Source organism: Lissotriton helveticus, chromosome 2_1 (genome assembly GCF_964261635.1).
Source record: "Lissotriton helveticus chromosome 2_1, aLisHel1.1, whole genome shotgun sequence".
Classification (NCBI taxonomy): Eukaryota; Metazoa; Chordata; class Amphibia; order Caudata; family Salamandridae; genus Lissotriton; species Lissotriton helveticus.
In genome coordinates this window covers 389025577-389053427 of record NC_136059.1, presented here as the reverse complement: position 1 = coordinate 389053427, position 27851 = coordinate 389025577, and the positions used below count along the sequence as shown (strand labels likewise).

Sequence of the window (27851 nt, the reverse complement as noted above, 5' to 3'; positions counted from 1 at the left end):
ATCATTCATTAACATTTGTATTGTCCGGTAATGTACATGAAACTGGATCCCAGGTTGGATTATTTGAAACACCTGGATATCCAAGTAGACTAAGGTGGCTGGGCCTACGCGTTTCGAATCCCTTCTGAAGTCGCAAGAGGGATTCTCATCAGGGCCAGTGAAAAGAATCTGAAAAAATTAGAAAAAAACGGGAGGAAATCAGTAAGTAAACTGGTAGTAGTTAGTTGAGCAATACACTTGAACACACCAGGAAACGCTACTAAGCAATGCAACACCGGTCATCAACCCAGCTTACCGGGTTCAAGGTGGGAGCGGTCACTTTACAATGAAAGAGGGAGTGGACCTTAGGGTATCCTGACCTGGTAGGTACAAGAACGATAACTGAATTAAAAATAAGCCTCTAATTCTCAAATTCTAATGGTGGAAGGATTAGGAGTTCACTAAGGTTCTTACCGACCTTAAAGAGTTCTGTTGACGTGCCTCTTGGCTGTCTGGTAGATGGGGCTGTGTTTCTTGGGTGTTGACTTGCCGCTATCCGTGGTGCCTTAGGAAACAGGAATGCACATATATTGAATTCATTCTGCTGGAGGAGTCTTAGCTACCATGGGGATGATTTGCAAGCGTGCCACCACTCCCGCGTTCACGTGATTTAATACTACTCAGGATGTAATTTTTTGATACTACTCAGGATGTACTTTTTGAGGACTGCCTAAAGCCTAAACTGAACGGCTTGAGGTTCTAATAACCCAAATGTCTAAGATTATACTTAGAACACATGCAAGGAGGCCTGGGTTAACAACAAACATAGGCTGGGTCTTACCAGTTAAGTAGCGTCTGCCATCTCTTTTTCGTTGATTTTAGGATATCTCACCAGGGTAGGCTGGGGATGTAATGAAAATATATCAATATCGGGGGATACTTATCCAGAGTTTCAAGTTTTAGATATGGGCACGGGCAAAACTGTACCGTGTAAAAACGGGCTGTGAGGTCTATCGCGTCTGCTTCTTCGGGGTTCCAGGTCTCACAGCGGTCTTTAATTACTTTAATGTCCTTGGGGGTTGAAAACAAAAAGGACCTGCATTACAAGGTCTGAAGTTCTAAAAGGACCGCTAACGAATAAAAACCTCGGGCGCAAACTTACTTAGGCAAGCAGCAGTCTCTTCCGAAGGCGGCGTTCCTTGGGGCGCTGATTACTCGCGCATGCGCGTCTCACTGTCCGGATTCAGCATAGCGCTAATCCTTCGCGCATGCGCTGTTGCCTTTAAATAGTCCAGCGGAATAGGAACACTATCTAGTGGGGCGTGCCTCGCGGCTGATGGAGTCACGTGGGTGTTCATCCACTCTATCCATGTGGAAGTTGTGAGCTGGAACTCGCCAGCTTAATATAACATAGTTCAAAGTGGCACACATTTCTTCCAGACACAGGCTCATGCACCGGTGTGAACTAAGGGTGAACGATGTGAACTAGGGGTGAACGGAGGGCTTATTTAGGTGGAGTAAGTGATTAAGTATACGACATGTCAACAAAAATCATGTCAACAAAAAATCGAAATTAAGAAAATAAGCTGACCTGCAGGTACATTATTCATTGTATGGCATATAGGAGCAGTAGGGCTCACAGATTATAAATTTCACTCAATTCATTGAGTCCTGATAGGGCTGTGTTGAATTTTACTATTAAGTAAGCCTCTCGCTGTGCCAGTTTTAGGTTCTGGTCGCCGCCTCTGGGGTCTTTCTCTACTTTGGAGATTATGGTCCATTTCAGGTCACTGATCTTATGATTGGCTTTGCTCCAGTGATTGACCAACGGGGCATTCTCCACTTTATTTTTTAATCTAGATTTGTGCTGCGAAATGCGTTGGCGCACTTCTTGGTTGGTTTTACCAATATAGAGGCTGTCACAAGGACAGATTACTCCATAAACTACAAATCTGGATTTGCAATTGCTAAATGCATTGTGCTTCCAAGAGATTCCCTTATGTTGGAATAGGGACCCCTCCACTGTGGTTTCACAGCACAGACAAGTGCCACATTTGTGGTGTCCAGTGACTGGCGGCATCCCTAACAGATGGCGCAAAGTTGGTGGTGACTCAGAGGGCATGGCAGCTCGAACTATATGGTTCGCTATGCTGTTTTCCTTTTTGAAGGCGAACAGAGGTAATTCCTTTAGCGAAGGATCTAGGTTTTTTACAAGGTGCCAATTCTGTCCAATTATGCGTTTCAACTGATTTGCATTAGGGCAGAATGTGGTAACACAGACCTGGCGGTTCAAAGCCGGTTTTATTCTGCGCTCTAAGAGAGGGAAGCACTTGTCTGTGCTGTGAAACCACAGTGGAGGGGTCCCTATTCCAACATAAGGGAATCTCTTGGAAGCACAATGCATTTAGCAATTGCAAATCCAGATTTGTAGTTTATGGAGTAATCTGTCCTTGTGTGTAATCTAGATTAAAAAATAAAGTGGAGAATGCCCCGTTGGTCAATCACTGGAGCAAAGCCAATCATAAGATCAGTGACCTGAAATGGACCATAATCTCCAAAGTAGAGAAAGACCCCAGAGGCGGCGACCAGAACCTAAAACTGGCACAGCGAGAGGCTTACTTAATAGTAAAATTCAACACAGCCCTATCAGGACTCAATGAATTGAGTGAAATTTATAATCTGTGAGCCCTACTGCTCCTATATGCCATACAATGAATAATGTACCTGCAGGTCAGCTTATTTTCTTAATTTCGATTTTTTGTTGACATGATTTTTGTTGACATGTCGTATACTTAATCACTTACTCCACCTAAATAAGCCCTCCGTTCACCCCTAGTTCACATCGTTCACCCTTAGTTCACACCGGTGCATGAGCCTGTGTCTGGAAGAAATGTGTGCCACTTTGAACTATGTTATATTAAGCTGGCGAGTTCCAGCTCACAACTTCCACATGGATAGAGTGGATGAACACCCACGTGACTCCATCAGCCGCGAGGCACGCCCCACTAGATAGTGTTCCTATTCCGCTGGACTATTTAAAGGCAACAGCGCATGCGCGAAGGATTAGCGCTATGCTGAATCCGGACAGTGAGACGCGCATGCGCGAGTAATCAGCGCCCCAAGGAACGCCGCCTTCGGAAGAGACTGCTGCTTGCCTAAGTAAGTTTGCGCCCGAGGTTTTTATTCGTTAGCGGTCCTTTTAGAACTTCAGACCTTGTAATGCAGGTCCTTTTTGTTTTCAACCCCCAAGGACATTAAAGTAATTAAAGACCGCTGTGAGACCTGGAACCCCGAAGAAGCAGACGCGATAGACCTCACAGCCCGTTTTTACACGGTACAGTTTTGCCCGTGCCCATATCTAAAACTTGAAACTCTGGATAAGTATCCCCCGATATTGATATATTTTCATTACATCCCCAGCCTACCCTGGTGAGATATCCTAAAATCAACGAAAAAGAGATGGCAGACGCTACTTAACTGGTAAGACCCAGCCTATGTTTGTTGTTAACCCAGGCCTCCTTGCATGTGTTCTAAGTATAATCTTAGACATTTGGGTTATTAGAACCTCAAGCCGTTCAGTTTAGGCTTTAGGCAGTCCTCAAAAAGTACATCCTGAGTAGTATCAAAAAATTACATCCTGAGTAGTATTAAATCACGTGAACGCGGGAGTGGTGGCACGCTTGCAAATCATCCCCATGGTAGCTAAGACTCCTCCAGCAGAATGAATTCAATATATGTGCATTCCTGTTTCCTAAGGCACCACGGATAGCGGCAAGTCAACACCCAAGAAACACAGCCCCATCTACCAGACAGCCAAGAGGCACGTCAACAGAACTCTTTAAGGTCGGTAAGAACCTTAGTGAACTCCTAATCCTTCCACCATTAGAATTTGAGAATTAGAGGCTTATTTTTAATTCAGTTATCGTTCTTGTACCTACCAGGTCAGGATACCCTAAGGTCCACTCCCTCTTTCATTGTAAAGTGACCGCTCCCACCTTGAACCCGGTAAGCTGGGTTGATGACCGGTGTTGCATTGCTTAGTAGCGTTTCCTGGTGTGTTCAAGTGTATTGCTCAACTAACTACTACCAGTTTACTTACTGATTTCCTCCCGTTTTTTTCTAATTTTTTCAGATTCTTTTCACTGGCCCTGATGAGAATCCCTCTTGCGACTTCAGAAGGGATTCGAAACGCGTAGGCCCAGCCACCTTAGTCTACTTGGATATCCAGGTGTTTCAAATAATCCAACCTGGGATCCAGTTTCATGTACATTACCGGACAATACAAATGTTAATGAATGATAAAGCAAATACTCTGACACATAGGAATGTACAGTTTTTTATTGATTTCTTACCTTTTTTGAAATCTTTTGTAGGCTTTGGCTTTTCTGCCCTTTAAAGTATTGTTTTTTCTTCTTTCTCTTGTTACTATTTATTAATTTTCTTTTTCTGTGGTTTAAATGTATGAATCGGTTTTGGTCGTCTGTGATATGTGTGGTTTCTTGAATGATCGTTTGAATGTATGAATAGTAATTCTATTATTTATTTGTATTTAAAAATGAGTGCTATTGTACTATGTATTGATTTTGCTAAATGCACAAAAGTAACTTTAAAATAAAAAGCTATTGAAGAGTAAATTTCCCTTGCTTGAATCTGGTGTCAGGTTAAGGAAGCACACTGAAAGATAGTGAAGAATTGTTTGCTTCAGTATTGGCATCTCTGTTGTGCTCATTTATCATAGGCAGGGTTGTTCTTTGTTGTTGTTTGGGATTACTTGCACCTGCCCATATTGTTTCTCAGGGGCCATTTTTGTCTTGACCAATCCTACTCACTCCAGGCAAGGAGACCTAGCTCTCCTAGTGCCTCCTTCCCATGACATAATTCGTCTCTGCAGTGCGAAGACGCTGGGCGGTGGCGTAGCATGTATACATCGGAATGCACTCTTGGTCTCTCATTCTGATTCCTCAACTCCTTCCTTCAGTGAATACATGTCTCAACATTTCAAGTAACCACCTCCTGTTATGTAAACGGCATACATTCTATCACCCCCAAGGTGACAATCTCCTTCATCGAACAATTAATGGAAATCGTCTTCTGCAATGTCGATTCCGTAGTGTCCCAAATCTTCCTCAGTGATTTCAACCTTCACTGGTCTGACCCCAATGACCAAGCTGTCACTTGCCTTAAATCTTTCCTAGATGATCACGAGCTGATTCAATACTGTGACCGGCCAACGCCTAATAAAGGAGAAATCCTGGATCTCATCATCTCCAAAAGAAATACCATCTCACTGGACAACATCTCCCCTTGTGACTGGTCCGACCATCACATTATCCTCTTTTATGTTAACCGGGAGGTGTCCCTGAGAAAGGCTCAACCAAAGAAGTTGAAGATATGGAAAAGGGACCTTAGACATATCAACACAGCTGAACTAGCAACCCAATGTAAATATGCCCTTTCCTCCCAAGCTGACTTGTCTGAGGTTCATGTACTCACAGACTTTTACAACTCTACGATCGCATGTATCATGGATTCCATGGCACCACTCCAAAAATAAAATGCCTCAACAAAAATCTCCAAACCTTGGTTCAAAGACAACCTAAATTTTAAACAACGCAACCTAAGGGCAAATGAACAATCTTGGAGGTCCAAACCATCCTTGGATCAGCTAAAAGTCCTTAGATCATTAAGGAGCTCCTATAATAAATAAATCAAGAGCGCCAAGGCCAACTACTTCAGTTCCTAATTTAACCGAACAACAATCGGTTGATGCACCCATTCTCTCCGATCCAGGTCTCAGCCCACCCCCATGTGAAGCTCTGGCTGCTTTCTTTACTGAGAAAGCAAGACTCATCAATATCGAACTGGATTCTAAGAAAGCTTCTTTGCCATCCCTTTCGTTTGCGCACCCTCCGTCCCTCTCTGAACAGCTTGAACCAGCTAGTCTGAGCACCAAGAACAATGCCTCATGGGGCACCTTTACTCCTTTCAGCAAGAGAGACATTAAGAAGATTCTTCAGAGTATCCACCCATCCAATCATTTTAGCAACCCATTACCACCCTCTATCTTCAAAGAAATCAAGGAAGTAGTCACCCCTCTTTGGACAAAGATTATCAATGCCTCACTGTCTCAAGGCACGATCCCTGATTGCCTAAAACCAATTCAGGTTTCACCTATTCTAAAAAAACTAATGTTGATAGTGCCAACCTTAACAAATTCCACCCTATCTCCAACATCACTACTCTGGCCAAACTCCTTGAAAATTGTGTCCAATCTCAACTCTGCGCTCGCATTGAGAATTTCCAACTCCTAGACCAACACTAATCTAGCTATCGGAGTGAACTCAGGAAGGAATCAGCTCTCATTCACGTTATCGATGACATTTAAAACATGCTTGACCACAATGAATCTTGCCTCCTAATCCTCCTTGACCTTTCCTCTGCATGTGACACTCTAAATCGCAACAACCTCTTATCTATTTTAGAGCACAGGATGGGCCTCTCCGGTCTAGTATTGCAATGGTTCTCATCCTTCCTCCACCACAGCTCACAACGAATAAAGGGGTTCCTCAAGGGTCCGCCTTATCTCCCATACGATTCAACTTATTCTTGGAACCACTGGCTAATGCACTAAACTCAATTAACATTTTCTTCCATATGTACGCAGATGACACGCAACTCTACCTCAAAATCTCCTCCCCGGAAAATCTTATAACACCCAACACTACCCTCATGAATACCCAAAACTGGCTAACGGAGAACCACCTCCTACTCAACACCTCCAAAACTGAATTTCTGCTCATTTCTCCTCCGAATCATACTCCCGAGCTAGACCTCTGGATGAACCATCTCACTTCCTTCAACTGCTCCCCCCTCATTATTGACTCTGCCAAATCTCTCAGAATCACCCTGTACAAACCTTTAAATATGAAGAATCATATTAGCAAGGTGTGCAAGGGAGCGAATCACCAGGTGAGATTATTCCGGAATCTCAAACCCTTCCTTCCACATGCTGACTTTAAGCAGGTGGTCCAAGCACTGGTTTTCCCGAGGCTAGACTATGGCAGTGCTATGCTCTGTGCCCTCCCTAAATTAAATATACTTTGGCCCCACTTAGGGCTACATTGAATGCTGCGGCCTTACTGACCACGGGCACAAAAAGAAATGCGCACATTTCCCCAGTATTAAAATCTCTAAATTGGCTGCCTTTTGAAGGAAGAATACAGCTAAAGATTGCCTGCCTGTCTCACAAAGCTCTTCATTTTCAAACCCTCAAGTATCTTGTCCAAAAGCTAGAATTATTTGGAGGTGGTAGACCCTCAAGAAGCGCTAACTCCTTCCTCCTGAAACCACAGATATTTCGCAAAAAGATAACTTGTCAAAAAGCTTTCTCCGGCTCTGCCCCAAGGATCTGGAACTCTCTCCCTCCTGAAGTTCACAGACTCACCTCCACGGTTGCTTTCAAACTGGAAATAAAAAGATTCCTTATGATCAAGTTTTTACCTTAATTGGTTTGGATCTTGTGCTATACAATACTGGACGAATACCTTCATGTCTTGCACAGATTTATTATATATTTTTTTTATTTAATCTTTTCTTCCCCTCCCAGATCTGCTATTTTTACCCACTGTGTTACTTTTATACACCCTTGTATCTGTCTTGTTAATTTGTATTTGACGCATGTACATCCCTGATCATCTTTATTGTGAAGCGCTCTGATATTCCTTAGGATCTTGTTCACGCTATATAAAACTTTATAAATAAATAAGGAGGGAAGCAGGCAGTAGGTCAGCACAGCAGAGCAGCAGTCTGGCAGAGCTGCAGTTCAGTAGAGTGAAAGTCCTTTCAGCGTCACAGCAGTCCTTTATCCTGGCAGAGTATCTACAGGTCCAGAAGTGTACTGAAGTGGTGGTGCCTGAGAGCCAGTACTTCTACCCTGTTGTGCCTTCAAAGTGGGGTGGGGGGTGGGGGCTTCAAAGAGATGCCTTTGAAGTGCAGAGTCCCTTCCTGCCCTAGCTCCAGACTCACTACGGGGGGGGTATGCATCCCTTAGTATGGAGACAGGACATAGTCTATTCAGGTGTAAGTGTCAACTCCCCCCATCAGGATGTGGACGGCTCTCTTTGTGTGTAGCTGTCTAGAGGGAATGCACAAAGCCCAGCTGTCACTCACCCCAGATGTGTCTTCAGAGACTGACAGAAGGCACCAAATGGCTAAAGTATGAAACTGCAAACGCACTGAAAAGTGGCATTTTCAGAATTACAATTTAAAATCCCACTTCACCATAAGTTGTGATTTTAATTTTTGATTCCAGAGACACCAAACTTGTGGATTCCTTCTCTTCCCAGTTGGAAGTTACACTTCTAAAATGTAGTACGGTAATCCCAATGTTATCCTATGGGAGAGATAGGCCTTGCAGTAGTGAAAAACAAATGTATTCACTACCAGAACATGTCAAACGTAAAAGTACATGTCCTACTTTTTAAATACACTGCACCCAGCCCTTGAGCTGTCCAGGGCATGCGCTAGGGGTGAGTTGCATGTAATAAAGGATGGTTTGGGCCTGGCAAGAGGGTTAACTTTCAAGGTTGGTATGCCAGTTTAATACTGTACACACAGGCTCGGCAGTGGCAGGCCTGAGACATGATTCAAAGGGCTATTTAATTGGGGTGCTGCAGGCCCACTAGTAGCATTTAATTCACAGGCACTGGGCGCGTGCACTTTAGTAGGGACTTCTAAGGTCATTGAAAATGGCAATTGTGTATAAGCCAACTTTACCATGGTTAGAGTAGAGAGCATATGCACTTTAGCACTGGTTAGCAGTAGTAAAGTGCCCAGAGTCAGCAAAAACAGAAGGTCTGAAGGCAAAAAAGGCAGAGGAAGCCACACCAAGGATGCCCGGTTTAACAATTATGAAATACAAAGTAGTAACAAACAATATGTTAAGAATGCAAAATATCCAATTAATGTATTCCATAAAGAAACCCACACACTGTAAATTAAAGAATAAAGGTCGCTTGTGGATTTCTAAAGATGGAGGGAAGAGAGTGTCAGCAATCTGTAAACCTCATAGAACTTCAGAGGAAACAGTGTCTAGCTTAAAGCTTTCCACTTAAAGGAAAACATCAACAGAGCAGGTCAGCTCTCTTTTTAGTCAGGGTAGTGTCTTAACCTAACTAACAACGGAACACCAATTAAAAGCACAATTGAAGGTTCCTGAACATTCATATTTTGCTCCCACAGTCCAAGACTAATCCTATGGTAACATATGGGAAAGGTGTGGTACAACGGCCAGGGTGGTTGACTCCAGAGACCCGGGCTTATGGTTTGATTCCCGGCAGCAGCTCAGCACCATGTGACTCTGGGCAATAGCTCACTTAATCTCTCCAACGGCCTCAGCGGCTTGAGACCCAAAGGGGTGAGTAGTTTGCGCTTTACAAATACCAGATTTAGATTTATCTGTTGAGAACCTGTAAACTCCCGAAATGCCCAATCTTTCACAATTGGGTACACACCTCCTTTTCATTAAGTGTTGCATCTTCCTAATGCGCAAGGTTTGTTTCACTGTCCTACTTTCACGTCTGCTGCCAGCTTTATCTTCCCTGGCCTCACTATCAGTCTAGCACATAACAATAAACCTTGCTGTAGCTAACGAGGAATCCGATAATGCACCTGCAGAGAAAAGAGAAACCGCATACTGGGAAACCTAAAGTGTGAAATACTCAGCTAAGGCCCAACATCAGACTATGTGACCTCAATAATCAAAATGGAAGCAGATTACATTATTATTAATCCTTGGCAATCAAAGGATTCTTATTAAAGTGCACGTACTGTCTGTGATTTTGGTTACATAGATTATCATTCAGCTTGGAACAGGTACACATTATTAGTACAGTTACACATGATTTCTCAATGGCCTAAGAAACAACAACGTATTACTAATCTTATTACAGTGGAACACGCAGATTAAGGATGTTAAACACATGTTGGATGTATGATTTACATGCAAAAGCTTATCAATGATATATAGAAGGTAGAGCATAAATTGCGCTGCTCCAGGACGAATGCATATAGCTAATAATCTTCATTTGAGATATTGAATCTTTCATAGTTCCGTCTTTGTAAGTTTTGCATATACTAATTGCTCTCTTTTAAAGTGTGGATCGGTGTCGTTCAGTATATCCTTTTGAATACACGGGGGTTGTTGGGGGGTCGCGTGTATCCAAGCTTCATTAAAAATCTGCACTCTTCCGTCATCCTAACAAAATGGTGAATCAGAAATTTAATTTTGCGTTGGGAAATTATATTCTATAATTGAAAAGTAATGTTAGGTTTTGATGCTGCCCTAATGTAAATCTTATTTGCAAAGTACAGACCCTGACTCCATGCATTATTGTATACATTTAATTAAGTATGCTATTTATTTTAGGGAAAGAAACTGTCACCGTCCTTCCAGGAGCATCTTTTTTTTCTAGTGATGAGTCCTTTGCCATGATTAGAGGGTAAGTCTCAAGTTGGCCTCAATTTGTTCTGTTTTGCAAAATGTTGTTAGAAATGGGGTTTCTGGTTGGTTTGGGTATGCAACTAAGCCAGGCAGAACCCACCACTCTAGTCAGGGTAAACGAGTTCCACACCCGAGATAACCTTGGCAGTGCAGTCAGGCTTATCCCAGAGGTAATGTGTAAACCTCATCGCTGTACATAATATGCAGGTCCGGTAATAATACTCATTATCCTATCATTGCAAGGCATAACATGACATGTATAATAGATCGGGCAGAAAATGCAGCAGGTTATAAAAAACATATATATCATCCTAGGCTGGTGCAGATGGAGGAATACTTGCCCTGATTCAGAAAAGGGGGTGGTGATGAACAGAGTGTCTGAATTAAGCAGACCACTCTTACCCAGTCCAAAGATCAGGGCTTGATCCATCACCGTTATTTAGCTCACTGCCCCATCCCAGCCCAGAACCTGGCTATATGCAAATTAGTCTGTCCCTGGCCCAGTGCATCATGGGAACAGGGCAGACCAAACTACCAAGCCAATTCTTCACCAGAAAGGAGACAAGCTTCCGGGGACCGGTTTCTGCCATTTCAGGCGTCGTCGGCCCGGCTTGCTTGAATCCTGATGGAGCAGTGAGCAAGGGACTCATGTCTGAGTATACCCTTCCACGCTTATGGTGGACAAAATGATTCAGAAAAGGGGGTGGTGATGAACAGAGTGTCTGAATTAAGCAGACCACTCTTACCCAGTCCAAAGATCAGGGCTTGATCCATCACCGTTATCTAGCTCACTGCCCCATCCCAGCTCAGAACCTGGCTATATGCAAATTAGTCTGTCCCTGGCCCAGTGCATCATGGGAACAGGGCAGACCAAACTACTAAGCCAATTCTTCACCAGAAAGGAGACAAGCTTCCGGGGACCGGTTTCTGCCATTTCAGGCGTCGTCGGCCCGGCTTGCTTGAATCCTGATGGAGCAGTGAGCAAGGGACTCATGTCTGAGTATACCCTTCCACGCTTATGGTGGACAAAATGATTCAGAAAAGGGGGTGGTGATGAACAGAGTGTCTGAATTAAGCAGACCACTCTTACCCAGTCCAAAGATCAGGGCTTGATCCATCACCGTTATTTAGCTCACTGCCCCATCCCAGCTCAGAACCTGGCTATATGCAAATTAGTCTGTCCCTGGCCCAGTGCATCATGGGAACAGGGCAGACCAAACTACCAAGCCAATTCTTCACCAGAAAGGAGACCAGCTTCCGGGGACCGGTTTCTGCCATTTCAGGCGTCGTCGGCCCGGCTTGCTTGAATCCTGATGGAGCAGTGAGCAAGGGACTCATGTCTGAGTATACCCTTCCACACTTTTCTGAATCATTTTGTCCACCATAAGCGTGGAAGGGTATACTCCGATGTGAGTCCCTTGCTCATTGCACCATCAGGATTCAAGCTAGCCGGGCCGACGACGCCTGAAATGGCAGAAACCGGTCCCCGGAAGCTTGTTTCCTTCCCAGTACAAGAATTGGCTTGGTAGTTTGGTTTGCCCTGTTCCCATCATGCACTGGGACAGGAACAGACTAATTTGCATATAGCCAAGTTCTGAGCTGGGATGGTGCAGTGAGCTAAAAAACGGTGATGGATCAAGCCCTGATCTTTGGACTGGGTAAGAGTGGTCTGCTTAATTCAGGCACTCTGTTCATCACCACCCCCTTTTCGGAATACTTGCCCTCCCACTATACACAATACCGTAATCAGGCAAAACGTGTGGCTCTAGGACCATCGGCGTGCCTACTATGTGCATTACATTGATACTGTGGGCTTCCTGGTAAACGCGCGTCCTCGAACAGTGAGGGGCAATTTACAGTGAAGTCAGGACCGCCTGGTCTGCTACCAATAATCTAAAAGGAAGTATGCACCCTCACTACAAAGACAGCACCAGGTTGCTGAGGAGCGCAGGGAAATTCTTAAGAGCTTTACGGTAATTTACTGGGATTGCTATCTTGCTACAACAATCCCCGTCTGGATCAGTTTCCGGAGAACTGCAGAGTTGCCAGTGCCATCCCGCTCCACTCGTTAAGGAGCGGTGGGGAATACCTGCCGTGTATCACCAAAATTGCCCCTCGAAACCTCCATAAGCAAACTGCTGCCCATGACTGTGCGGTGCAGCCGCTAATATTCACCCTTTAACAGGCAACACAGCCATGCCCAATAAAGGAGCCCCTCAAAACAGGCCTCAACGGGAGAGACACTCCTTCGTCGATCGGAGTACAAGCCCTGCTCTCCAGGTCCCTCGTTGCAGAGGGGCCTCGCTGGGGGAGGTCAGGGTTTCAGCAGCCAGAGTGATGGGGAAGGTTGCCTCCTCACTGCACTTCTGTACTAAGTAAAAAAGTCCAAATGTAGGCAGAGTTGTAAGTTCCAAGATGTAATTTATTATATCTAGTTCCAAGTAGTAGATAGAAGGTAAATAGTAAATAAGATGGTAATCAGTAGTAGCCCTGCCAAGAGCAGTCTCTCTTCTGCTCAGCCTCTCATCTTCAACTGACACGCTAACCAAGACCCCACACCAACATTCCGTGACATCATCCTACATTCTACAGTCATTCAGGCTGACAGAAGGGAGAGTAATGGTGCAAAGAAATAAGAAGAGTAATCACATGACAACAGCTTCCCCTTGCAGTAGCTGTAGTTGCAGCCTACTTTGAGGCCGGTTGCACACTGGGGCTTCTTGGAAAATGCATCTAAGCCCACGTCACTCAATACGTGCTGGCCCTGGGGACAAGCAGCTCAGTTGCAGTGCCCACCAGGTGCTGTTCTTTTGACCTCTGCTGGGACAGCACAAAACAAAGTGCTCACCACGCACTTCTTCTGTAGATGCCAAAAACAAGGCAGCGCTAACCACATGCTCTGGTCTTATCAAGAGGCAGGGAGCAGACAGTGCTCCCCTAGCGCAGGGTTGAAGAGCACTGGGGGCACCAAAGAAGGAGTGCAGGCAGTAGTTCAGCACAAAGAGTCCTTCTTAGCAGGTCAATACAACAAAGCAAAGTCCCATGGCGGTTCCTCTTGGCAGCATAACAGATACCTCCTGGCAATGTGCAGCATGTAGAGCCAGCAGCATCTGGCTAGAAGCCCCATGCAGTGTCTAAATACATGGGGTTACCCCCCCGGTACTTGGTACTCCATATGGCTTTGTTTTGGAGTTTAGTTCAAACAAACTTTAGAAGTGCACAACACCCCCATTCAATCCCCAGCCCTGCTCCGGACACGCTGCAGGGGGGTGAAGACAGTATTGTGAAAGGCAGGCACAGCCCTATTCAGGTGCAGTTGACCACTCCACCCATCACTCCAGCCGAGGAAGAGTAATCAGGATATGCGGGGCACACCTCAGCTCCCTATGTGGTTGTCTAGAGTAAAAGCACAAAATGGGCCCCTTTTAGTCTAAAGCAGATGTTGATTGGAGTCAGGCTGCAAAGCACAAAGGTCATAAGCACACCACTATTCCAAACAAACCAAACATGGCATTGCTACCCCTTTCATATAAAAAATTACCACTGAAACACATATCGGGCAATTCCTAATGCAAACCTATGAGAGGAGCTGCTCACAGCAGTGAGAAATCAAATCGGCTATTTGTCACTGCCAGGACATGCCGCACAACAAGGGCACATGCCCTACCTTTTACCTTCACATCACTCTGCCCATAGGGCTACCTAGGGCCTACCTTTAGGAGGTGACCTATATGTTGTAAAAGGGGAATTTCAGAATTGGCAAGTATTTAATGCCAAGCCACTGTGGCAGTAAACTGCACACACAAGCCCTGCAGTGGCAGAGGCCTGAGACAGGTTTGAAAGGCTACATCTGTGGGTGGGGTAAGCAGCGCTGCAAGGCCACTAGCAGCATTTTAATTTATAGGCCCTGGGTTTATGGGATAATACTGTACAAGGGACGTAAGGGTAAATTAAATATTCCACTTGACTTACCAAGTCTACAGGGGCGAGCACATGCACTTCAGCACTGATTATCAGTGGTAAAGTGCCCAGAGTCATAACACCAATTAAAAACAGGTCAGAAAAAATACAGGAGGAAGGCTAAAAGTTTTGGGATTACTCAGCAAAAAATGTACCAGGTCCAGCAGTTGTATTGACCATAACTATTGCAACAAGACTTCACAGTAAATTACTACAGTGTATTGTTTTAAAGTATCTTTGAATGCCTAGTTATTCATGTTTTAGCCTACATTTGTTTAATTGAAGGTTAGAGAAGTTGTGCATGCTGTGTAATTTGTGGTCTTGTTAGTTGCCAGCATGAAGCTGATCATAATTTTTAAAGCACTCTGTCTGAAATGTACCTTTTTGCTTGAGTTCTGAAAGTGGATAACATTGGTGCAGATCAATAGCGGCGTTAGTCGAAAGTGTGATGTTTGTGAGGGCAAAGTGTCCATGTGTGCCCCCTTTATGGGCAGTTTAAAATGTCCGTAACCCCAATTACGAGTGTCAAGGAGTGGCGTGCAATATCTTTTGCATCAAATAAAATCTGATAAATAGAATTCCAAGTTTCCCCCCAAAATTGTCGAATAGCGCATGTATTTTGAGGCTTAACTTGCCAAATCCTGGTCATTGAGGGTGCTTTTTATTTTGTTCAACTTCGGAAGATTTGACCTACAGACCTTTAATATGCAGACTTTATGGCACTCTGAATCATAAAGACATGCAGTCACATAATTACATTCACAGTTGTGTATCGTTGTTCATAAGGAATTGTTTGTACACAGTTAAGTGCATGCATACGTATGTTTCCTCAATGTCTACTAGTGTGGCCAAGTCCCCTGATGTACTCTTGTTTTCTACTGTAGCTTGCTGATACCTCTGTAATTGATTCTTTTGTCCTGTTTATATGACATTTTTCAAGGTTGTTGACCATGCACTTTTATTTATAACCCCTTAGATGCGCCCAACGGCCATCGCGAGCACTACCTCCGTAGTGCTGCGCACGTCCGTTTGCCGACGCGGCCCCACCCACTCAATAAAACGGCTGCACCACGGCAGAATTGCCACCGCGGTTAAGCTCCTAATAATAACAAATATACTTTATGTAAACTCTGAAAAGAATAGCGTTGTTTTAGGAATGGTTTCTATAAACTATTTTACTATGACTAAAAGTGTCAGGTGATCTTTCCAGATGCTAAATCTTCATATTATGTCAATCATAGGTATTCACAAGCATTTCCCCAGGGGCCACAAAGTATGATCTGCGGCATGCCTGAGTACAGTATTGATACAGGACAAGGGTTGGGGTGGTGTAAGGTGGGGGTTTGATGACGTGTAGCATGTGCATGCTGTCGACAACAAACAGAGCATTCACATGGGTCCCTCAGGGGACCTGTAGAAATAGTAACCTTAATATCAATGACCGTATGTTTGGCAGTGTTCGACTGCCCTGTAGTCAGTGAACAAAATGCTAATCTCTCACACACTTACAGTGGCATGCTAAATTATACTGTCTGCTCCTCCATATGGTTCGAAGCTTGGGCCCATAGTATGCTTTCACAGATCTAGTGTTGGTGTTAATGAGTATCTATATTTAATGTCTTATCCATGCGGTCTTTCTAAGCTAGAGGTTTGTGTGCTAAGAAACGCACCTACTACTAATATTGAGGTGATATCCCTCGATCAAAAATAAAATTGTGTAATGGTTGCATTTTTTATACGACTTCCCTCTCATCAGATTAACAGCAAGAGTTGGCACCCTTTATGTTCGAGTAGTTGACATGTTTCAGCCTGTCTAAAAAGTTAATGTGTATTCATCAGGGCTTTTATCACAATGAGCCCTTAATTCCAGTTTCAATTATGAAGCATTGTAGTATGAATGATACCTGTAACTGCTGTGACAATTCGTTTTCAGGTTGCAGCTTGTTAAGGTCCAAATGTTAACATATAGTCATTCATTCAGTATTCCTTGAAACTTTGCTATTTACTTCTAGCATTACAGGGATGCTTTTAGGTATACCTCAAAGAGAACTCACTGGATTAAAGCTAATTAGGCGAGGCATCCTTTGTATGTAAACATGCTTAGTCCACTCCTTTATAGTGAGAGTGCATGTGGCTGTGTGAAAGTATGCAAGTCTACACTAGGATAGGCGGGAATGGACGAAGCACTAGTACTAATTCCAGGAGAAAAAAAGGTATTTAGGCTGCTGCTCACCTGCTGGAGTAACTTGCTCCTCCGTGGTCTGCTGGAAATACGAGTCTCGCTAGAAGGGGACTTAGATGGGAGCATGACATCTCTTTGTAGATGCCAAGATCACTTTTGCGTTGGTGCTCTCTTCCTATCGTCTTCATTCCCTTCTCCTGACTTGGTAAAGAGTGGAAGGATAAGAAACAAAGCCAGATTGAAATCCCATTGGGGTACAGAGACCATGGAATTGGTTACTGCAGGTGTGTTTTTATTTTACTATCCTATCATAAGTGAATCTAGGCCTTGTGGGGTTTGTAAGCTATTCCTTTGAATTCTTCTCACATACTGTAACAATCATATTAGTGTTATTTGGTCTTGTGGGGGATGTAAACTATACCCCAGAATTCTTCTAGCATACTGTACTCTTTTGATGGTCTTTCACCTATGCTCAACTCATTGATATAAATCACTCCTACTTATGTGTTCCATTGTGGTAAGTCCCAAACTATAGAAATTGGACATATAGACTAGCTGGTGATCCATACTGTTATCATTCTTATGGGGGTCATTCTTTGATAATTGTGGGATATAACCACCATTAATGCAAATTTGCAATGGTTCACTCATTGGTTTCTCCAGAAGCTTGAGACCAGAAGGGCTATTGTGCATTATTGTGTCATATACGTGGAGAAAGATCAGTATCAGTTCTAGTGATGACATCATATCTCATTCCACATCATCATGTGCTCAGTTTGAAACCATGTCTTTGTTTTTTTATGTGAAAACTCACAAGTAGCTGAAGTGTTATTCCTAATATGATATACGTTTTAATTTCTGGTCCACTGAATGGCAGCATAGGGATGTTTTTGTTCTTTTTAATTGGTCAATAATTAGGCGATTATATATGAGCCCCACATGCTGCTTCTCATTCTGTCATTTGTATTCCCACCGTGCATGTCTTCGTGTCAACATATCTGATGAGGTAAAAGCATGTGTTAAGATAAACCACATAATCAAACTTACAGTTAATGGGGTGCCTCTTTATCCAAGGAGTTCTTAAGCTTAGATTAATGTTTTATGGTTAAATTTGTGTATTTAAACATTACACATATGCCATGAGTAAGTGTTCTCAGAGGATCGGGAGGAGTGCCCACAAGACGATTGTGTGTTACTCAGCTGGGTCTCCCGAGATCTGGTGTGGACCAGATGGTATTTTCAATTTTCTCCTCTATGTATGACCCAGTAACTACTGCTTTTTTTGGATATTCATGTATACATCACACACTTTTTAATTCTCTGTTTAGCCCTACGACGAATGTTTTTGGAGTATTGTTTGGCTAAAAGCGTTGTCTTCAGAGCTTTTGCTTGTTTTTGACCAGAACTGTATAGTTGCTTCTTGAACCGAGATACTTGTTGGAGGGTTTTGGAGGGTTTTTTAGGGATCAAAAATTTGATTATGGCAACTGAGAGAAAAATGTCTGTCCACTTGCTTGTTATGTACTTGATGTGACATCTAAGTATTCTTATTTTTATGATTGAAGGCTAGGATTCTTCTATTAGGAGACACTTGTACGAATATGCCCAGGCAATATTTTGTTTGCAGGTCTTCTGTGTCCATGTACACATCTCTGATTGACTCTCTAATAATGAAACAGTAAGTTCTTCAGGGTTCAAACCATGGAGTGGGTAGGAGTAGGCATCTAGAAATCTTACTTATGGATCTTAATTTTGATGTCCAGGAATTCAAAGAAAACTCTACTCTCCCCCTGGGTAGTAGTGATCCAAATGCCCTGTCTTAACCCGTTTCCTGCTTCGAACGTCCGCGCCGGTGCAGAACTTTTTATTAAGCCGGCAGGCAGCGTCGGCCAACGGACGTGCACAGCGCTACGGAGGTAGTGCTCGTGACGGCCGTTGGTCGACAGAAGCACCAAAGGGCTTAACGTCTACCATTGCCAGTCAAAATCGTACTCATTTATGCGAAAGTGGTGGTTTTACTACATGCTGTAAAGCTCACCTTGCTACCTCTTTCCTCCTGGATCTATCTCCATTTTTCTCATAAATGCTCCCAAATGAAGTTGGGTGCCTCCCGATTGTTTAACCCAATGCTGTGTTTTGAAAGATATCAGAAAGAAGTGGTTTTAGTTTGCTCACGTATTCTATCCAGGCTCAAGTATGTAACCTGGGCTGATAAATTCCACTGTTTCCACACATGTTTAGAGCTTCACATCTCCAACTTGATTTTTGTTTTTATTTTTATCAGCCACCAAGTACAAAAAGTTAGTTAGTTGAGAAGAAAACCTTTTTAAATGATTTATGGTGAGATCCAGTGTGATTCTGCTAAAAAAGATTATTTGGTCATGGAAGTGATGCAATATTAAAAAGAGATGCATTTCCTTTCAGCTACATTAGCAGTGTTTTTCAAAACACAGAGACCTTCTGTTATTAGTCACTCAAGTTCTCTTTGACGATGCCTATTATAGTCCGTTTGAGCATGATTGCTCGATACTTTAACTGGCTAACCCGACATGCTCACTTAGCAGAGTCCACAACTAATTCTCCTGACACCCAGGGCGCCCCCCCCCCCCCCCCTCCCACTTCCCCGCCCCCACTATTCAGTTACCCAGCTATGGCAATGGTGAAGAAGAAAATGATGATACCGTTTTTCATTATCCTTTTATTTTACACTGTTGCCTCTGCGCTGGTAGCAGCAGTGGGGCAACGATTCTCCACCGTAGTGTAGGAGCCGCCCCTAAATGTGAAACGCAGTCACAGGACCTTGACTCGTCTTCTTTAGTTTTGAGTAAGGACAGCAGCCGGGCTTAGGAATGTAGGTCAACTCATAAATGGTCTCAATTAAAACGGACCCAGTATTTTTCGTTTTGGGTTTTGTTACGTAGTTTTATTGGTAACAACTGGAAATCCTAACTCGTAATAAAGTGTAAATGATCGCAAACGAAGTATAGATTCAAAGCCGAGGCAAATAATGCATAAAATATGACAAGTGCAAAAGCAATACATAAGTAGAACAAAATGTAACAGTGGAAAGATTGTTGATGAATCTTAATTTATCCCGTTAATTGCAATGTGCTGCCTTTCCTGTGGAAATAACAACGCATTACAAATGCCAAATCGCTCATGCACGAAAAGACTACAAGTGGCACTTCCCAATGAAGACTGAATCAAACGTAACTACTACCCATTGCAGGATGGAGATGGAGGCATGTGCACCTCGCCAACAAAAGTAGACTCTTACTCCAAGCCATCTGCTAATTTGCATCTTTTGTCTCACAAAAAAAGTCTAAACTACACTTAAAAAAATAGCAACGAGAACAGATCATAAACGAATGTGCTCTTTCAGTCTGCTGTTTAAAATATTGAGCTCATTACTATCACAGATGCACTTGGTTAGAGACTTTATTCATTCGGCTATTGCCCCTTTGAGTTACCTCTTCCAGCCCCAATCTTGAAATCCTGAGTAAAAAAATCAGAGCTTAGGTGGCTGCTTAACACCGGCAAGCCAGTAGAAGAAAAGCCATAAGCCGCTTTCCACATAAGCCCCAACACTACCCTTTTAACTGACCTGTTTAGCCTTGAAATTGTTGTCAGCTTCTGCTAGCTAATCGATTTTCTGCAGATCAAGGATGATATGTTGCGCCCCACTTGTAGATAATTTCTTAAGTTTTTTCATCCATGGAGCAATGCGCCCTTTTTTCGACCCTCGTTCATTGTCCTTGGGGTACAAGGCTTGTGAGTCCTGTGGATGACATGTCCACCATGGACCCTCACTCTGTTTGCATGTGGTGGCTGGGTGAGCGCCGTGACTCCAGAAAGTACTACTCTTATCGCCAGCTCCGACCAAAAGCACACAGGGAACAACTCATGAAGCTCCTTGCGCCGCAGACGTCAGTCATCAAAGTCTTCACAACGTCCTTGGTCATATACGCGCTCTATGGACCGACTGCTCGTCCGTGTTAGGAGCCGTTTCCCCGGGTGTCTTTCTCCTCTGTCATCCAGAGGTAAGTCTTTGTGTCGTCGGTGAAGTCATGGCACCACCCACCATCATCCCCTACCGCTGGTCCCCGCTCTTATGTTGAAGTGTTGGGGCATAGGTCCGCCCTGCATCTCCCCACCTATCCTGGGGCCCGGTCGTCTTTGACATAGATGTGACAATATTCTCAATCTTTTCATTCTATTCTTGGGTTGTCACCCCCCTCTGGAGCACTCTCGGGCCCCACAGAAGTGCATCAGGTTGTGCCTCTGACCCCGCCGACAGGTTCTCCCCCAAGCTTAGGTCAGCCTCCTGTGTTTAGCATCTTAGCAATTCTGGTGCACAGCCCATCGAGGCTCCCACCTTCGTCTCCTGCTGCTGGTCTGCTGACTCCAAAGTTTGCATCGGGTTCTTGTCTGCCTGCTCCCGTATTGGTGTTGTCGACACCGATCGGTGCTCCTTCTGACTTCAAGGTGTCACCATTTTGGCATTGACTTGCTTCCATTATGGCGTTGGATGCAGTGCGAATGGAGCCGTCCAGCTCAGACTCACTTCCTCTGGGTTTTCCATCTGAGGACCATGGTTGTAATAAATGGTGTGGTGTGTCCCCCCTCACATTACGGACACAGTCCCACCCCTATGCAATCTAGCTGGTTCCTTGACTTGGGTGATACCAGTTACTTGGGATCTTCTGCAGCCTCGAGGTTCCTCCTGGTTTGGCTGCGGAGGAGAGTTCAGCGCTGGCGGACATGCTCAATCGAGTTTCGGTCGTACTGGATTTATAACTTCCTTCTCTGGAATTGTCAAAAGGCCACTTAATTGGCATTCTACATCCGGACCAGTCTAACGTTGAGTGTGTACTTCCTTATAGTAACTGGCTTTTTGATATCCTGCAGGGTGCTTGGGCTAAACCTGAAACCGGGCTCCCTGTGGATCGCTCAGTTTCTCACAGACATCACCCAGCCCGAGGTAACCCTCCTGTCTCCTTTAACATCCCTCTACTAGGAGCTTTGTGGTTCAAACTGCTTTAGCCACCCAGGATATTGGATTTTCTCCCTCCTATCCCTCCAGAAAGAGAGGCCAGGAAATTTGACGCTTGTGGTAGGCGTATTTTCTTTTCTTCTAGCTCTGCTCTGTGCTCTCTGAACACTTATTCTTGTGTCCTACCCTGCCTCTCCCATGCCTTGTGGGACTCAGTGGAACACTTCTTGCCCTCCCTTCTGGAAGATCCCGAAATGCTCTTGTTCCCCTGGTATGAAATGGGCAATAAGATGACGCTCTTAGCATCTGCTGTGGTATGGTTACCACAGATTCTGTTTGTCAGGCTATGGCCTCTTCCATAGCTCCTCTTCAGCATGCATGGTTTATTTTATTTATTTGAAGAGTTTTCTATAGCGCTGGCTAGACCCGGAAGTATCAGAGTGCTTTACAAGAGGTTAGCATTGTTACAACGTTACATCAGTTACAAGAACAAATCATTGCAAGAGAAAAGAAAAAAAAACCTTGTTACATAATTACATCAGTTAATAAAGCATTACAAAACTTAAGACAAGTTCAATGGTGCGTAGAGAGCAGTGGGGAAATAATAAAGGGGTGGGGATGCAGATCGGGACTGGTTAGAAACTGCCTTGGAGGTTAGTACTTGGATGGAACACCAAAAGGTTACAGTAAGTTGCATACTTCTAGGTTTTCAGAGGCTGTGTAAACTAGTTTAATTGACATGCCTTTTGTTGGTGCCTCCCTTTTTGGTGTGTATGCCGACTCCGCTTTCTGCCATTTCAGAGATAGTCATGGTGGTTTAGAGTCTTAACTCTGTTGTTGTAGCAGGGTTGTCTGGGGCAGTTTGTTTCCTCTTGTTTTGTCTCTTGTCCGCCTTCATAGGGTGGAGTACTCTCTCCCTTTCAGTGTTCCACCCAGTGTGGTGTTCCTGTGTACTGCTGGTACCTTTCTTATCATTTGTGCTGCCAGTGACCGGTTTCGTTTCCCGCAATCTGGAACGTGGGCGTCTGTTCTTACAGCGTATTTTTGCCACTTGATTTTTCCTATCCGAAAACTTACTGTGTCGTTGTATTCTGTTTATTGTGCGGATGCACTATAGCCTTGTTCCCTGTTTTCAGGGACCTTATGTTGTATACCTTCGTGGCATTTTGCGAGCTAACTATGCACTTTGTATACTTTATAGAACTTCAACCTCCTCTTTTCACTGCCCGCTCCATATGCACAACACTGGTAGCACAGGCATGCACACTCTTCCCTGGTTTTCTTTCATTCTGTTCTTTGACCCTCTTCTCCCTTCTTTTCCTTCTACTTCTTTTTCTTTTCCTCCTTTTTTCCTCTTCCTCCTCCTTCAAACTTCGTTTTCCTCTTCTCCCTCCTTTTTCATCCTCTTCTCCCTCCCTTTTCATCCTCTTCCTCTTGTTCTTCTTCCTCCTTCTTCATCTTCTGTTATTTACTCTTAATCCTTCTGCTGCTGCTTCTTCCTCCTCCTTCCTCCTTTTTCCTCTTCCTTCTTCTCCGGTCTTCTTCTTCTTCCTCCTTCCGCCTCCTTCTTTCCACCTCCTTTTTCTTCTTTCTTCTTGTCCTTCCCCTTCTCGTCCTTCCTCCTCTCGCCCTTCCCCTTTTTCCGACTCTTTTTCATTTTGTCCTTTTTCCTACTCCTTTTTCTTCCTTCTTCCTTCTTCTAGCTCCTTTTTTTCTCCTTTTTCCTCCTTCTGCCTCCTTTTTTAGGTCTCGCCTGTCAATGCGCATGCGCATTGAGCAGAGCGAGACTATAGGGGCTTAAACAGAGCTTACCTAGACTGGCGATTTGATGCAGTGCATGTGCCCTTTTAACTCAATGCGCAAGCGCAATTAGTTAAAATGCGCGCGCACAGCATCAAATCGTCAGCTTGGTGCCGCCAGCAGCTCTTCCCGCTCCGCCCCCTGCTGCATCAAAGGCTTTGCGCTCTGCCTCAGCCCAGCCATTCTCCTCCCCTAATTACCCCCTGCTGCATCAAAGGCTTTTTACGGCCGGCCGGCCGTGCTTTCAGTTTCACGGCCGGCCGGCCTTGTCTTCTTTTCTTTTTTCATTAATTGAATGCGCTCACAGCTGCAAAGGTCTGCGCCCTCCGTCACTGGTCATCTCCCCATCTCTTGCCCACAACAAATGGATAACCAAAATGTATAAAACCGCCTCATGAGCGCTGCAAAGCCCACGGCCCCCCTCCACTCCGACAAATTTTAAGAAATCCAGGAATGCTGCTGATTTCATCTCAGTCGTTAAGAGCCCGCAGCGTCTCAGAACCAGCTTGCTTGCTTGCTTCCGCCTCCTTCTTCCTCCTTTCTCTTTTGCCTGTATTTAATATAGCATCTCCTATCTTCAAGAAAAGGCAGTGTGCTTTACAGCGTGCGTGTCGAGCACAGGATATCAAATGTGCTCAGGTACGTAGACAAGGTAGGCGCTGACGGATAAAAAAAATCTGATATGAAGTGTATTTCTCTTCCTCTACTTCCTCCTCCTTTACCTCCTCCTTGTTCCTTCTCCCTCTTTTCCACTTCCCCCTTTCTCTTCATTTTCCTCCTTTTGTCTTCTTCCTTCTTCCTCTTTCTCTTCCTCTTCCTCCTCCTTCTTCCTTCCTCTTCTTTCTTCTTGCTCTTCTTCCTTATTGTCTTCTTCCTTCGTCTTCTGTATTCATCAGCGTCTTCTTTCTTCGTCTTCATCTACTTCCTCTTCTTCTTCCTTCCTCCTCTTCTTCCTTCCTCCTGTTCTTCTGTCTTCTTTGTTAGTCTTTCTCCTTTGTCTTTTACATCTATTTAATATAGTGCCTCCTATCTTCAAGGATCGGCGGTGCGCTTTACAGCGTGCTTGCCAAGCACAGGATCTCAAACATGCTGCGGTACATAGACAAGGGATGCGCTTACTGATACAAAATCCAATATGAAGTGTATGGAGACATCATTGGGACAGTCTAGTAGAGGGTTGTCTTTTACTTCACAAATTAAAGCTCAGTAGCTCTTGGTTGCCTTATCATGGTTTGCTTAAGCACTTTGTAAGTGCCTGATGGTGATAAGTCAAAGACATTTAGACAATTTAGGTCGCGCTTGCTCGACTTTTTGTAAAAGGGGTTCTCAAAAGTGCTACCCAGCTTTGCTTGTGGGCTACAAGCTCTTGAGTGCACGTGTGCGTGCACGCGCGGCCATCTGCCATCTGCTTTGCTTTTCCTGCCTGTCGTCATGGCTCATGGCGCCTCTCAACTGCCCCTCCCCCCTCCCGCACCACAGAGCGCGTCTCACAGCCGCCCGGCCGTGTCATCGCTTTCACCTCGCTTTCACTTTCACTACCGCGTCTACTTAAACACAGCTCACACTGTGCTTTCTAGTTTCATTAAGCATTACAGCGTGCAAACCACTTTCACTACCCCTTCCCTTCCCCCCTTCCCTCCTTGTTTTATCAAGTTGTGTCTGCATTCACGCAGCACCTGCAAGACCAACATGTTTTACTGCCCAGAGCAATTGCTTTGCCAGTGTGTCTACTCTGATGTTAACATTTCTAGCAGAAGTGAAGTTCAGGGTTTCATCTGACAGAAATACATTTTATTGAAATATCACCTCATTGAAGTTAATTATAGACAATAAAGGCCAAGTGTGAGGATAGTTTTTAAAATTGTATTTCTGTCACTGTTCTTGCTGATGATTATTCTGACATCCGAACCCACACATTGACTCATGATGATCCTGTATGCTTACCTAACTAACATAAATCTCCATAGAAAATATGTTACAATAAATAATTTGTTATATCTTTCCTTACGCAAAGATTTAGCAGTTTTACTTTCACTTGTTAAATTCAAAATGGAACATATTAAAACCTTTTTTTTAAAATTCTTTTCCTCTACTCTTTATTTGAACAGTTGACCTATTACAGCTATAACAAAATAAGGAGAAGCCTAATCACGCACAATATTCTTTAACTATGCTGACTGTTGAACAGATGCAAGTATTGCTTTATACCCCAAGCATACTTTTTTCATCACCGAGGTTACAAGACCTGGGAAACAGAAACTGCCATAAAGCCTCTGAGACTGAGGTAAAGTTTCGATTGCACCAGACATGATATTTACATCTTAATGACGCAAAACATGGAGATGTTGACACCAGCTTCTTATGAACGAAGAAATCTCATTTCTAGGAATCGTGTCCATTTCCACTGCTGCATCCACACAACTCCATGATATGTTCTTTTATAATTCCATTATAATACATGGGATTCTGTAATCGCTGTATAAATGCACGTCTCTAATTTCATTATAATCAGCGACTTGTGACACGCTCACTTTCCGATTATAAAGAAAAGACATCACAACTTGATTGCAGTAAGATAGTGCTGTTGATTTCTAACATCATAATGCCTGCTGCCATAGCCAGCTGCCGACTTGAAAGGCAAGTCCGGTCACGGAGCAGCTGTTTAAAGCAACGAAAATAAAACATTGCTTTTCTTTCTTCTGCTCTATTTTTCTCGTTTACAGTGGGAAACTGAAAAAGCATGTTTATTTTTTGCACAATTATGGAAAAGTGATCATCTTTCCACATCTTCTAAACATTCCGCGCTACTGCAGCCTTTTTTGTTGTTGTTTTAAGCCGACTTGTATTGGACTGTTTCTAATATCTATTTGCATAAAATATCTACCAGATTTTTTATGTGTTTAATTTTGCCCTAGAGGTTCTATTTTTATTCTTCGTGTTTGCAGACATGCTCTCTCTTTCATACGAAAGAGCTACTCTTCAAGTTTTAAGTGGTCTGTGGGAATGGTGATGGTGGGGACAATGTTTTATATGAAATAAACTACTCCCTGCCGTACATAAGGATATTGAAAGTCCTCTCAGAGTTCCATAACCTGATAGAGGAACTGCTCTCGTGACTTTCAGTATCCTTATAATGTACAGCAGGTAGTACTTTATCCCATGTATAAAGCGCAGTTAATCACTTAAATAGTTTCACGGAGAGGAAAAACCAAAGGAAGTATTGTTGAGCTATAGAAGAGTGTTAGACGATGTGTCTTCTGAAGGACGGTTGATCTGACAGTACTTCTTAGTTTATATGGATCGAGTTTCACAAACTGTGATCCAAGACACACATCTCTGCCACCAAATCTGTTGTTTCTACACTATTTTTGGTTTTTTACTGCATATTGTGAATCAGACAGCTGTACACTACTAAAATACTGCATTTTATCCATCTTTTTGCAGCATCTACCTAAATATCACTACACCTTCTTCCCATAACAGCTGCCTGTGATCAGAGTTCTAATAAAGAGCTAGACTGTTCACCTAGCTCAGAGAATGTCACTTATTGGGGGTCGGGGGTAGGGGGGTGGGGAGGGGGGGCGGGGGTAGAAATTCTGCCGGGGAAGACAGTTTTAGAATCCTTCACCTTCCTGTGCAGAAAGTTGCATATATGTGAAAATGTTTCGTCTCTACTGCTAGAAGCCCCTGAAATAAACGAGACTCTGGAGACATTCATCTCCATTTGTTTGTGTTAGAAATTTGAAGCATGCCCAGTCTGAGTAATAACTTGTGTAGCCAGCAGAGAGCTCTAAAAGAAACTCTTACTGTAAAGAGATGCCGGTGCCGTTTCATCTTATCTTCCTTCATTATTTTTTGCTGAGTGACAACCAAGACTGGGTCTATTTCCTAAAAATTCTAGTTTAATGTTCTTGAGTGCAGTGATGTTGACACTGAAAGGTCGGAGTCCAGTGAGTAGTCATCGGTGCTCCCACAGTTCCAAGCATCCCAAACACAAAAGGACAGCCGGCAAGATGAGACCCTGTGTCATAAGCACGAAGGAAAGATGTATCAATAGTGTGCCCTAGAACTAGGTCAAGATTTCAGGAAGTCAACTTAGCTCTGTGGTTTATACAGTTACCCATGTCCCTCAAGTGGCCAGCAATCGTGCTGCCCCATTTCGGAGAAAGTGCCACTAACCACAAACGGTTGGTCTATTTTCATAAGTGTAAGAGCAGGAAGAATGCATAGCCTAATTGCTTCATTTTAGTTGGCAAACCAAAAAACTAATTTTCTGTACATTTACAACAGCAAATATTTTGAACTGGGCAGGAACTGTTGCTCCAGGAGAACCTAATGCAGTTATCCATATTGGCTCCTTTGGCAAATTTCCAGTTCAGCAGGTGGGGACAGAGCCTTTGGCTTGACTGCTTTTTGAAATGATGCACACGTGCACG

The 27851-nt window shown here is 43.8% G+C and overlaps 1 protein-coding gene across 1 annotated transcript in view; it reads left to right on the top strand.

Moving 5' to 3' along the window:
* The window catches only part of OXCT1 (3-oxoacid CoA-transferase 1), a 551535-nt gene that overhangs the window by 252216 nt on the left and 271468 nt on the right, over positions 1-27851 (top strand). Inside the window, exon 12 of the mRNA XM_078675010.1 lies at positions 10406-10478. Within this exon, the coding sequence (XP_078531136.1) occupies positions 10406-10478 (73 nt within the window). The remainder of the gene's footprint in view (positions 1-10405; positions 10479-27851) is intronic.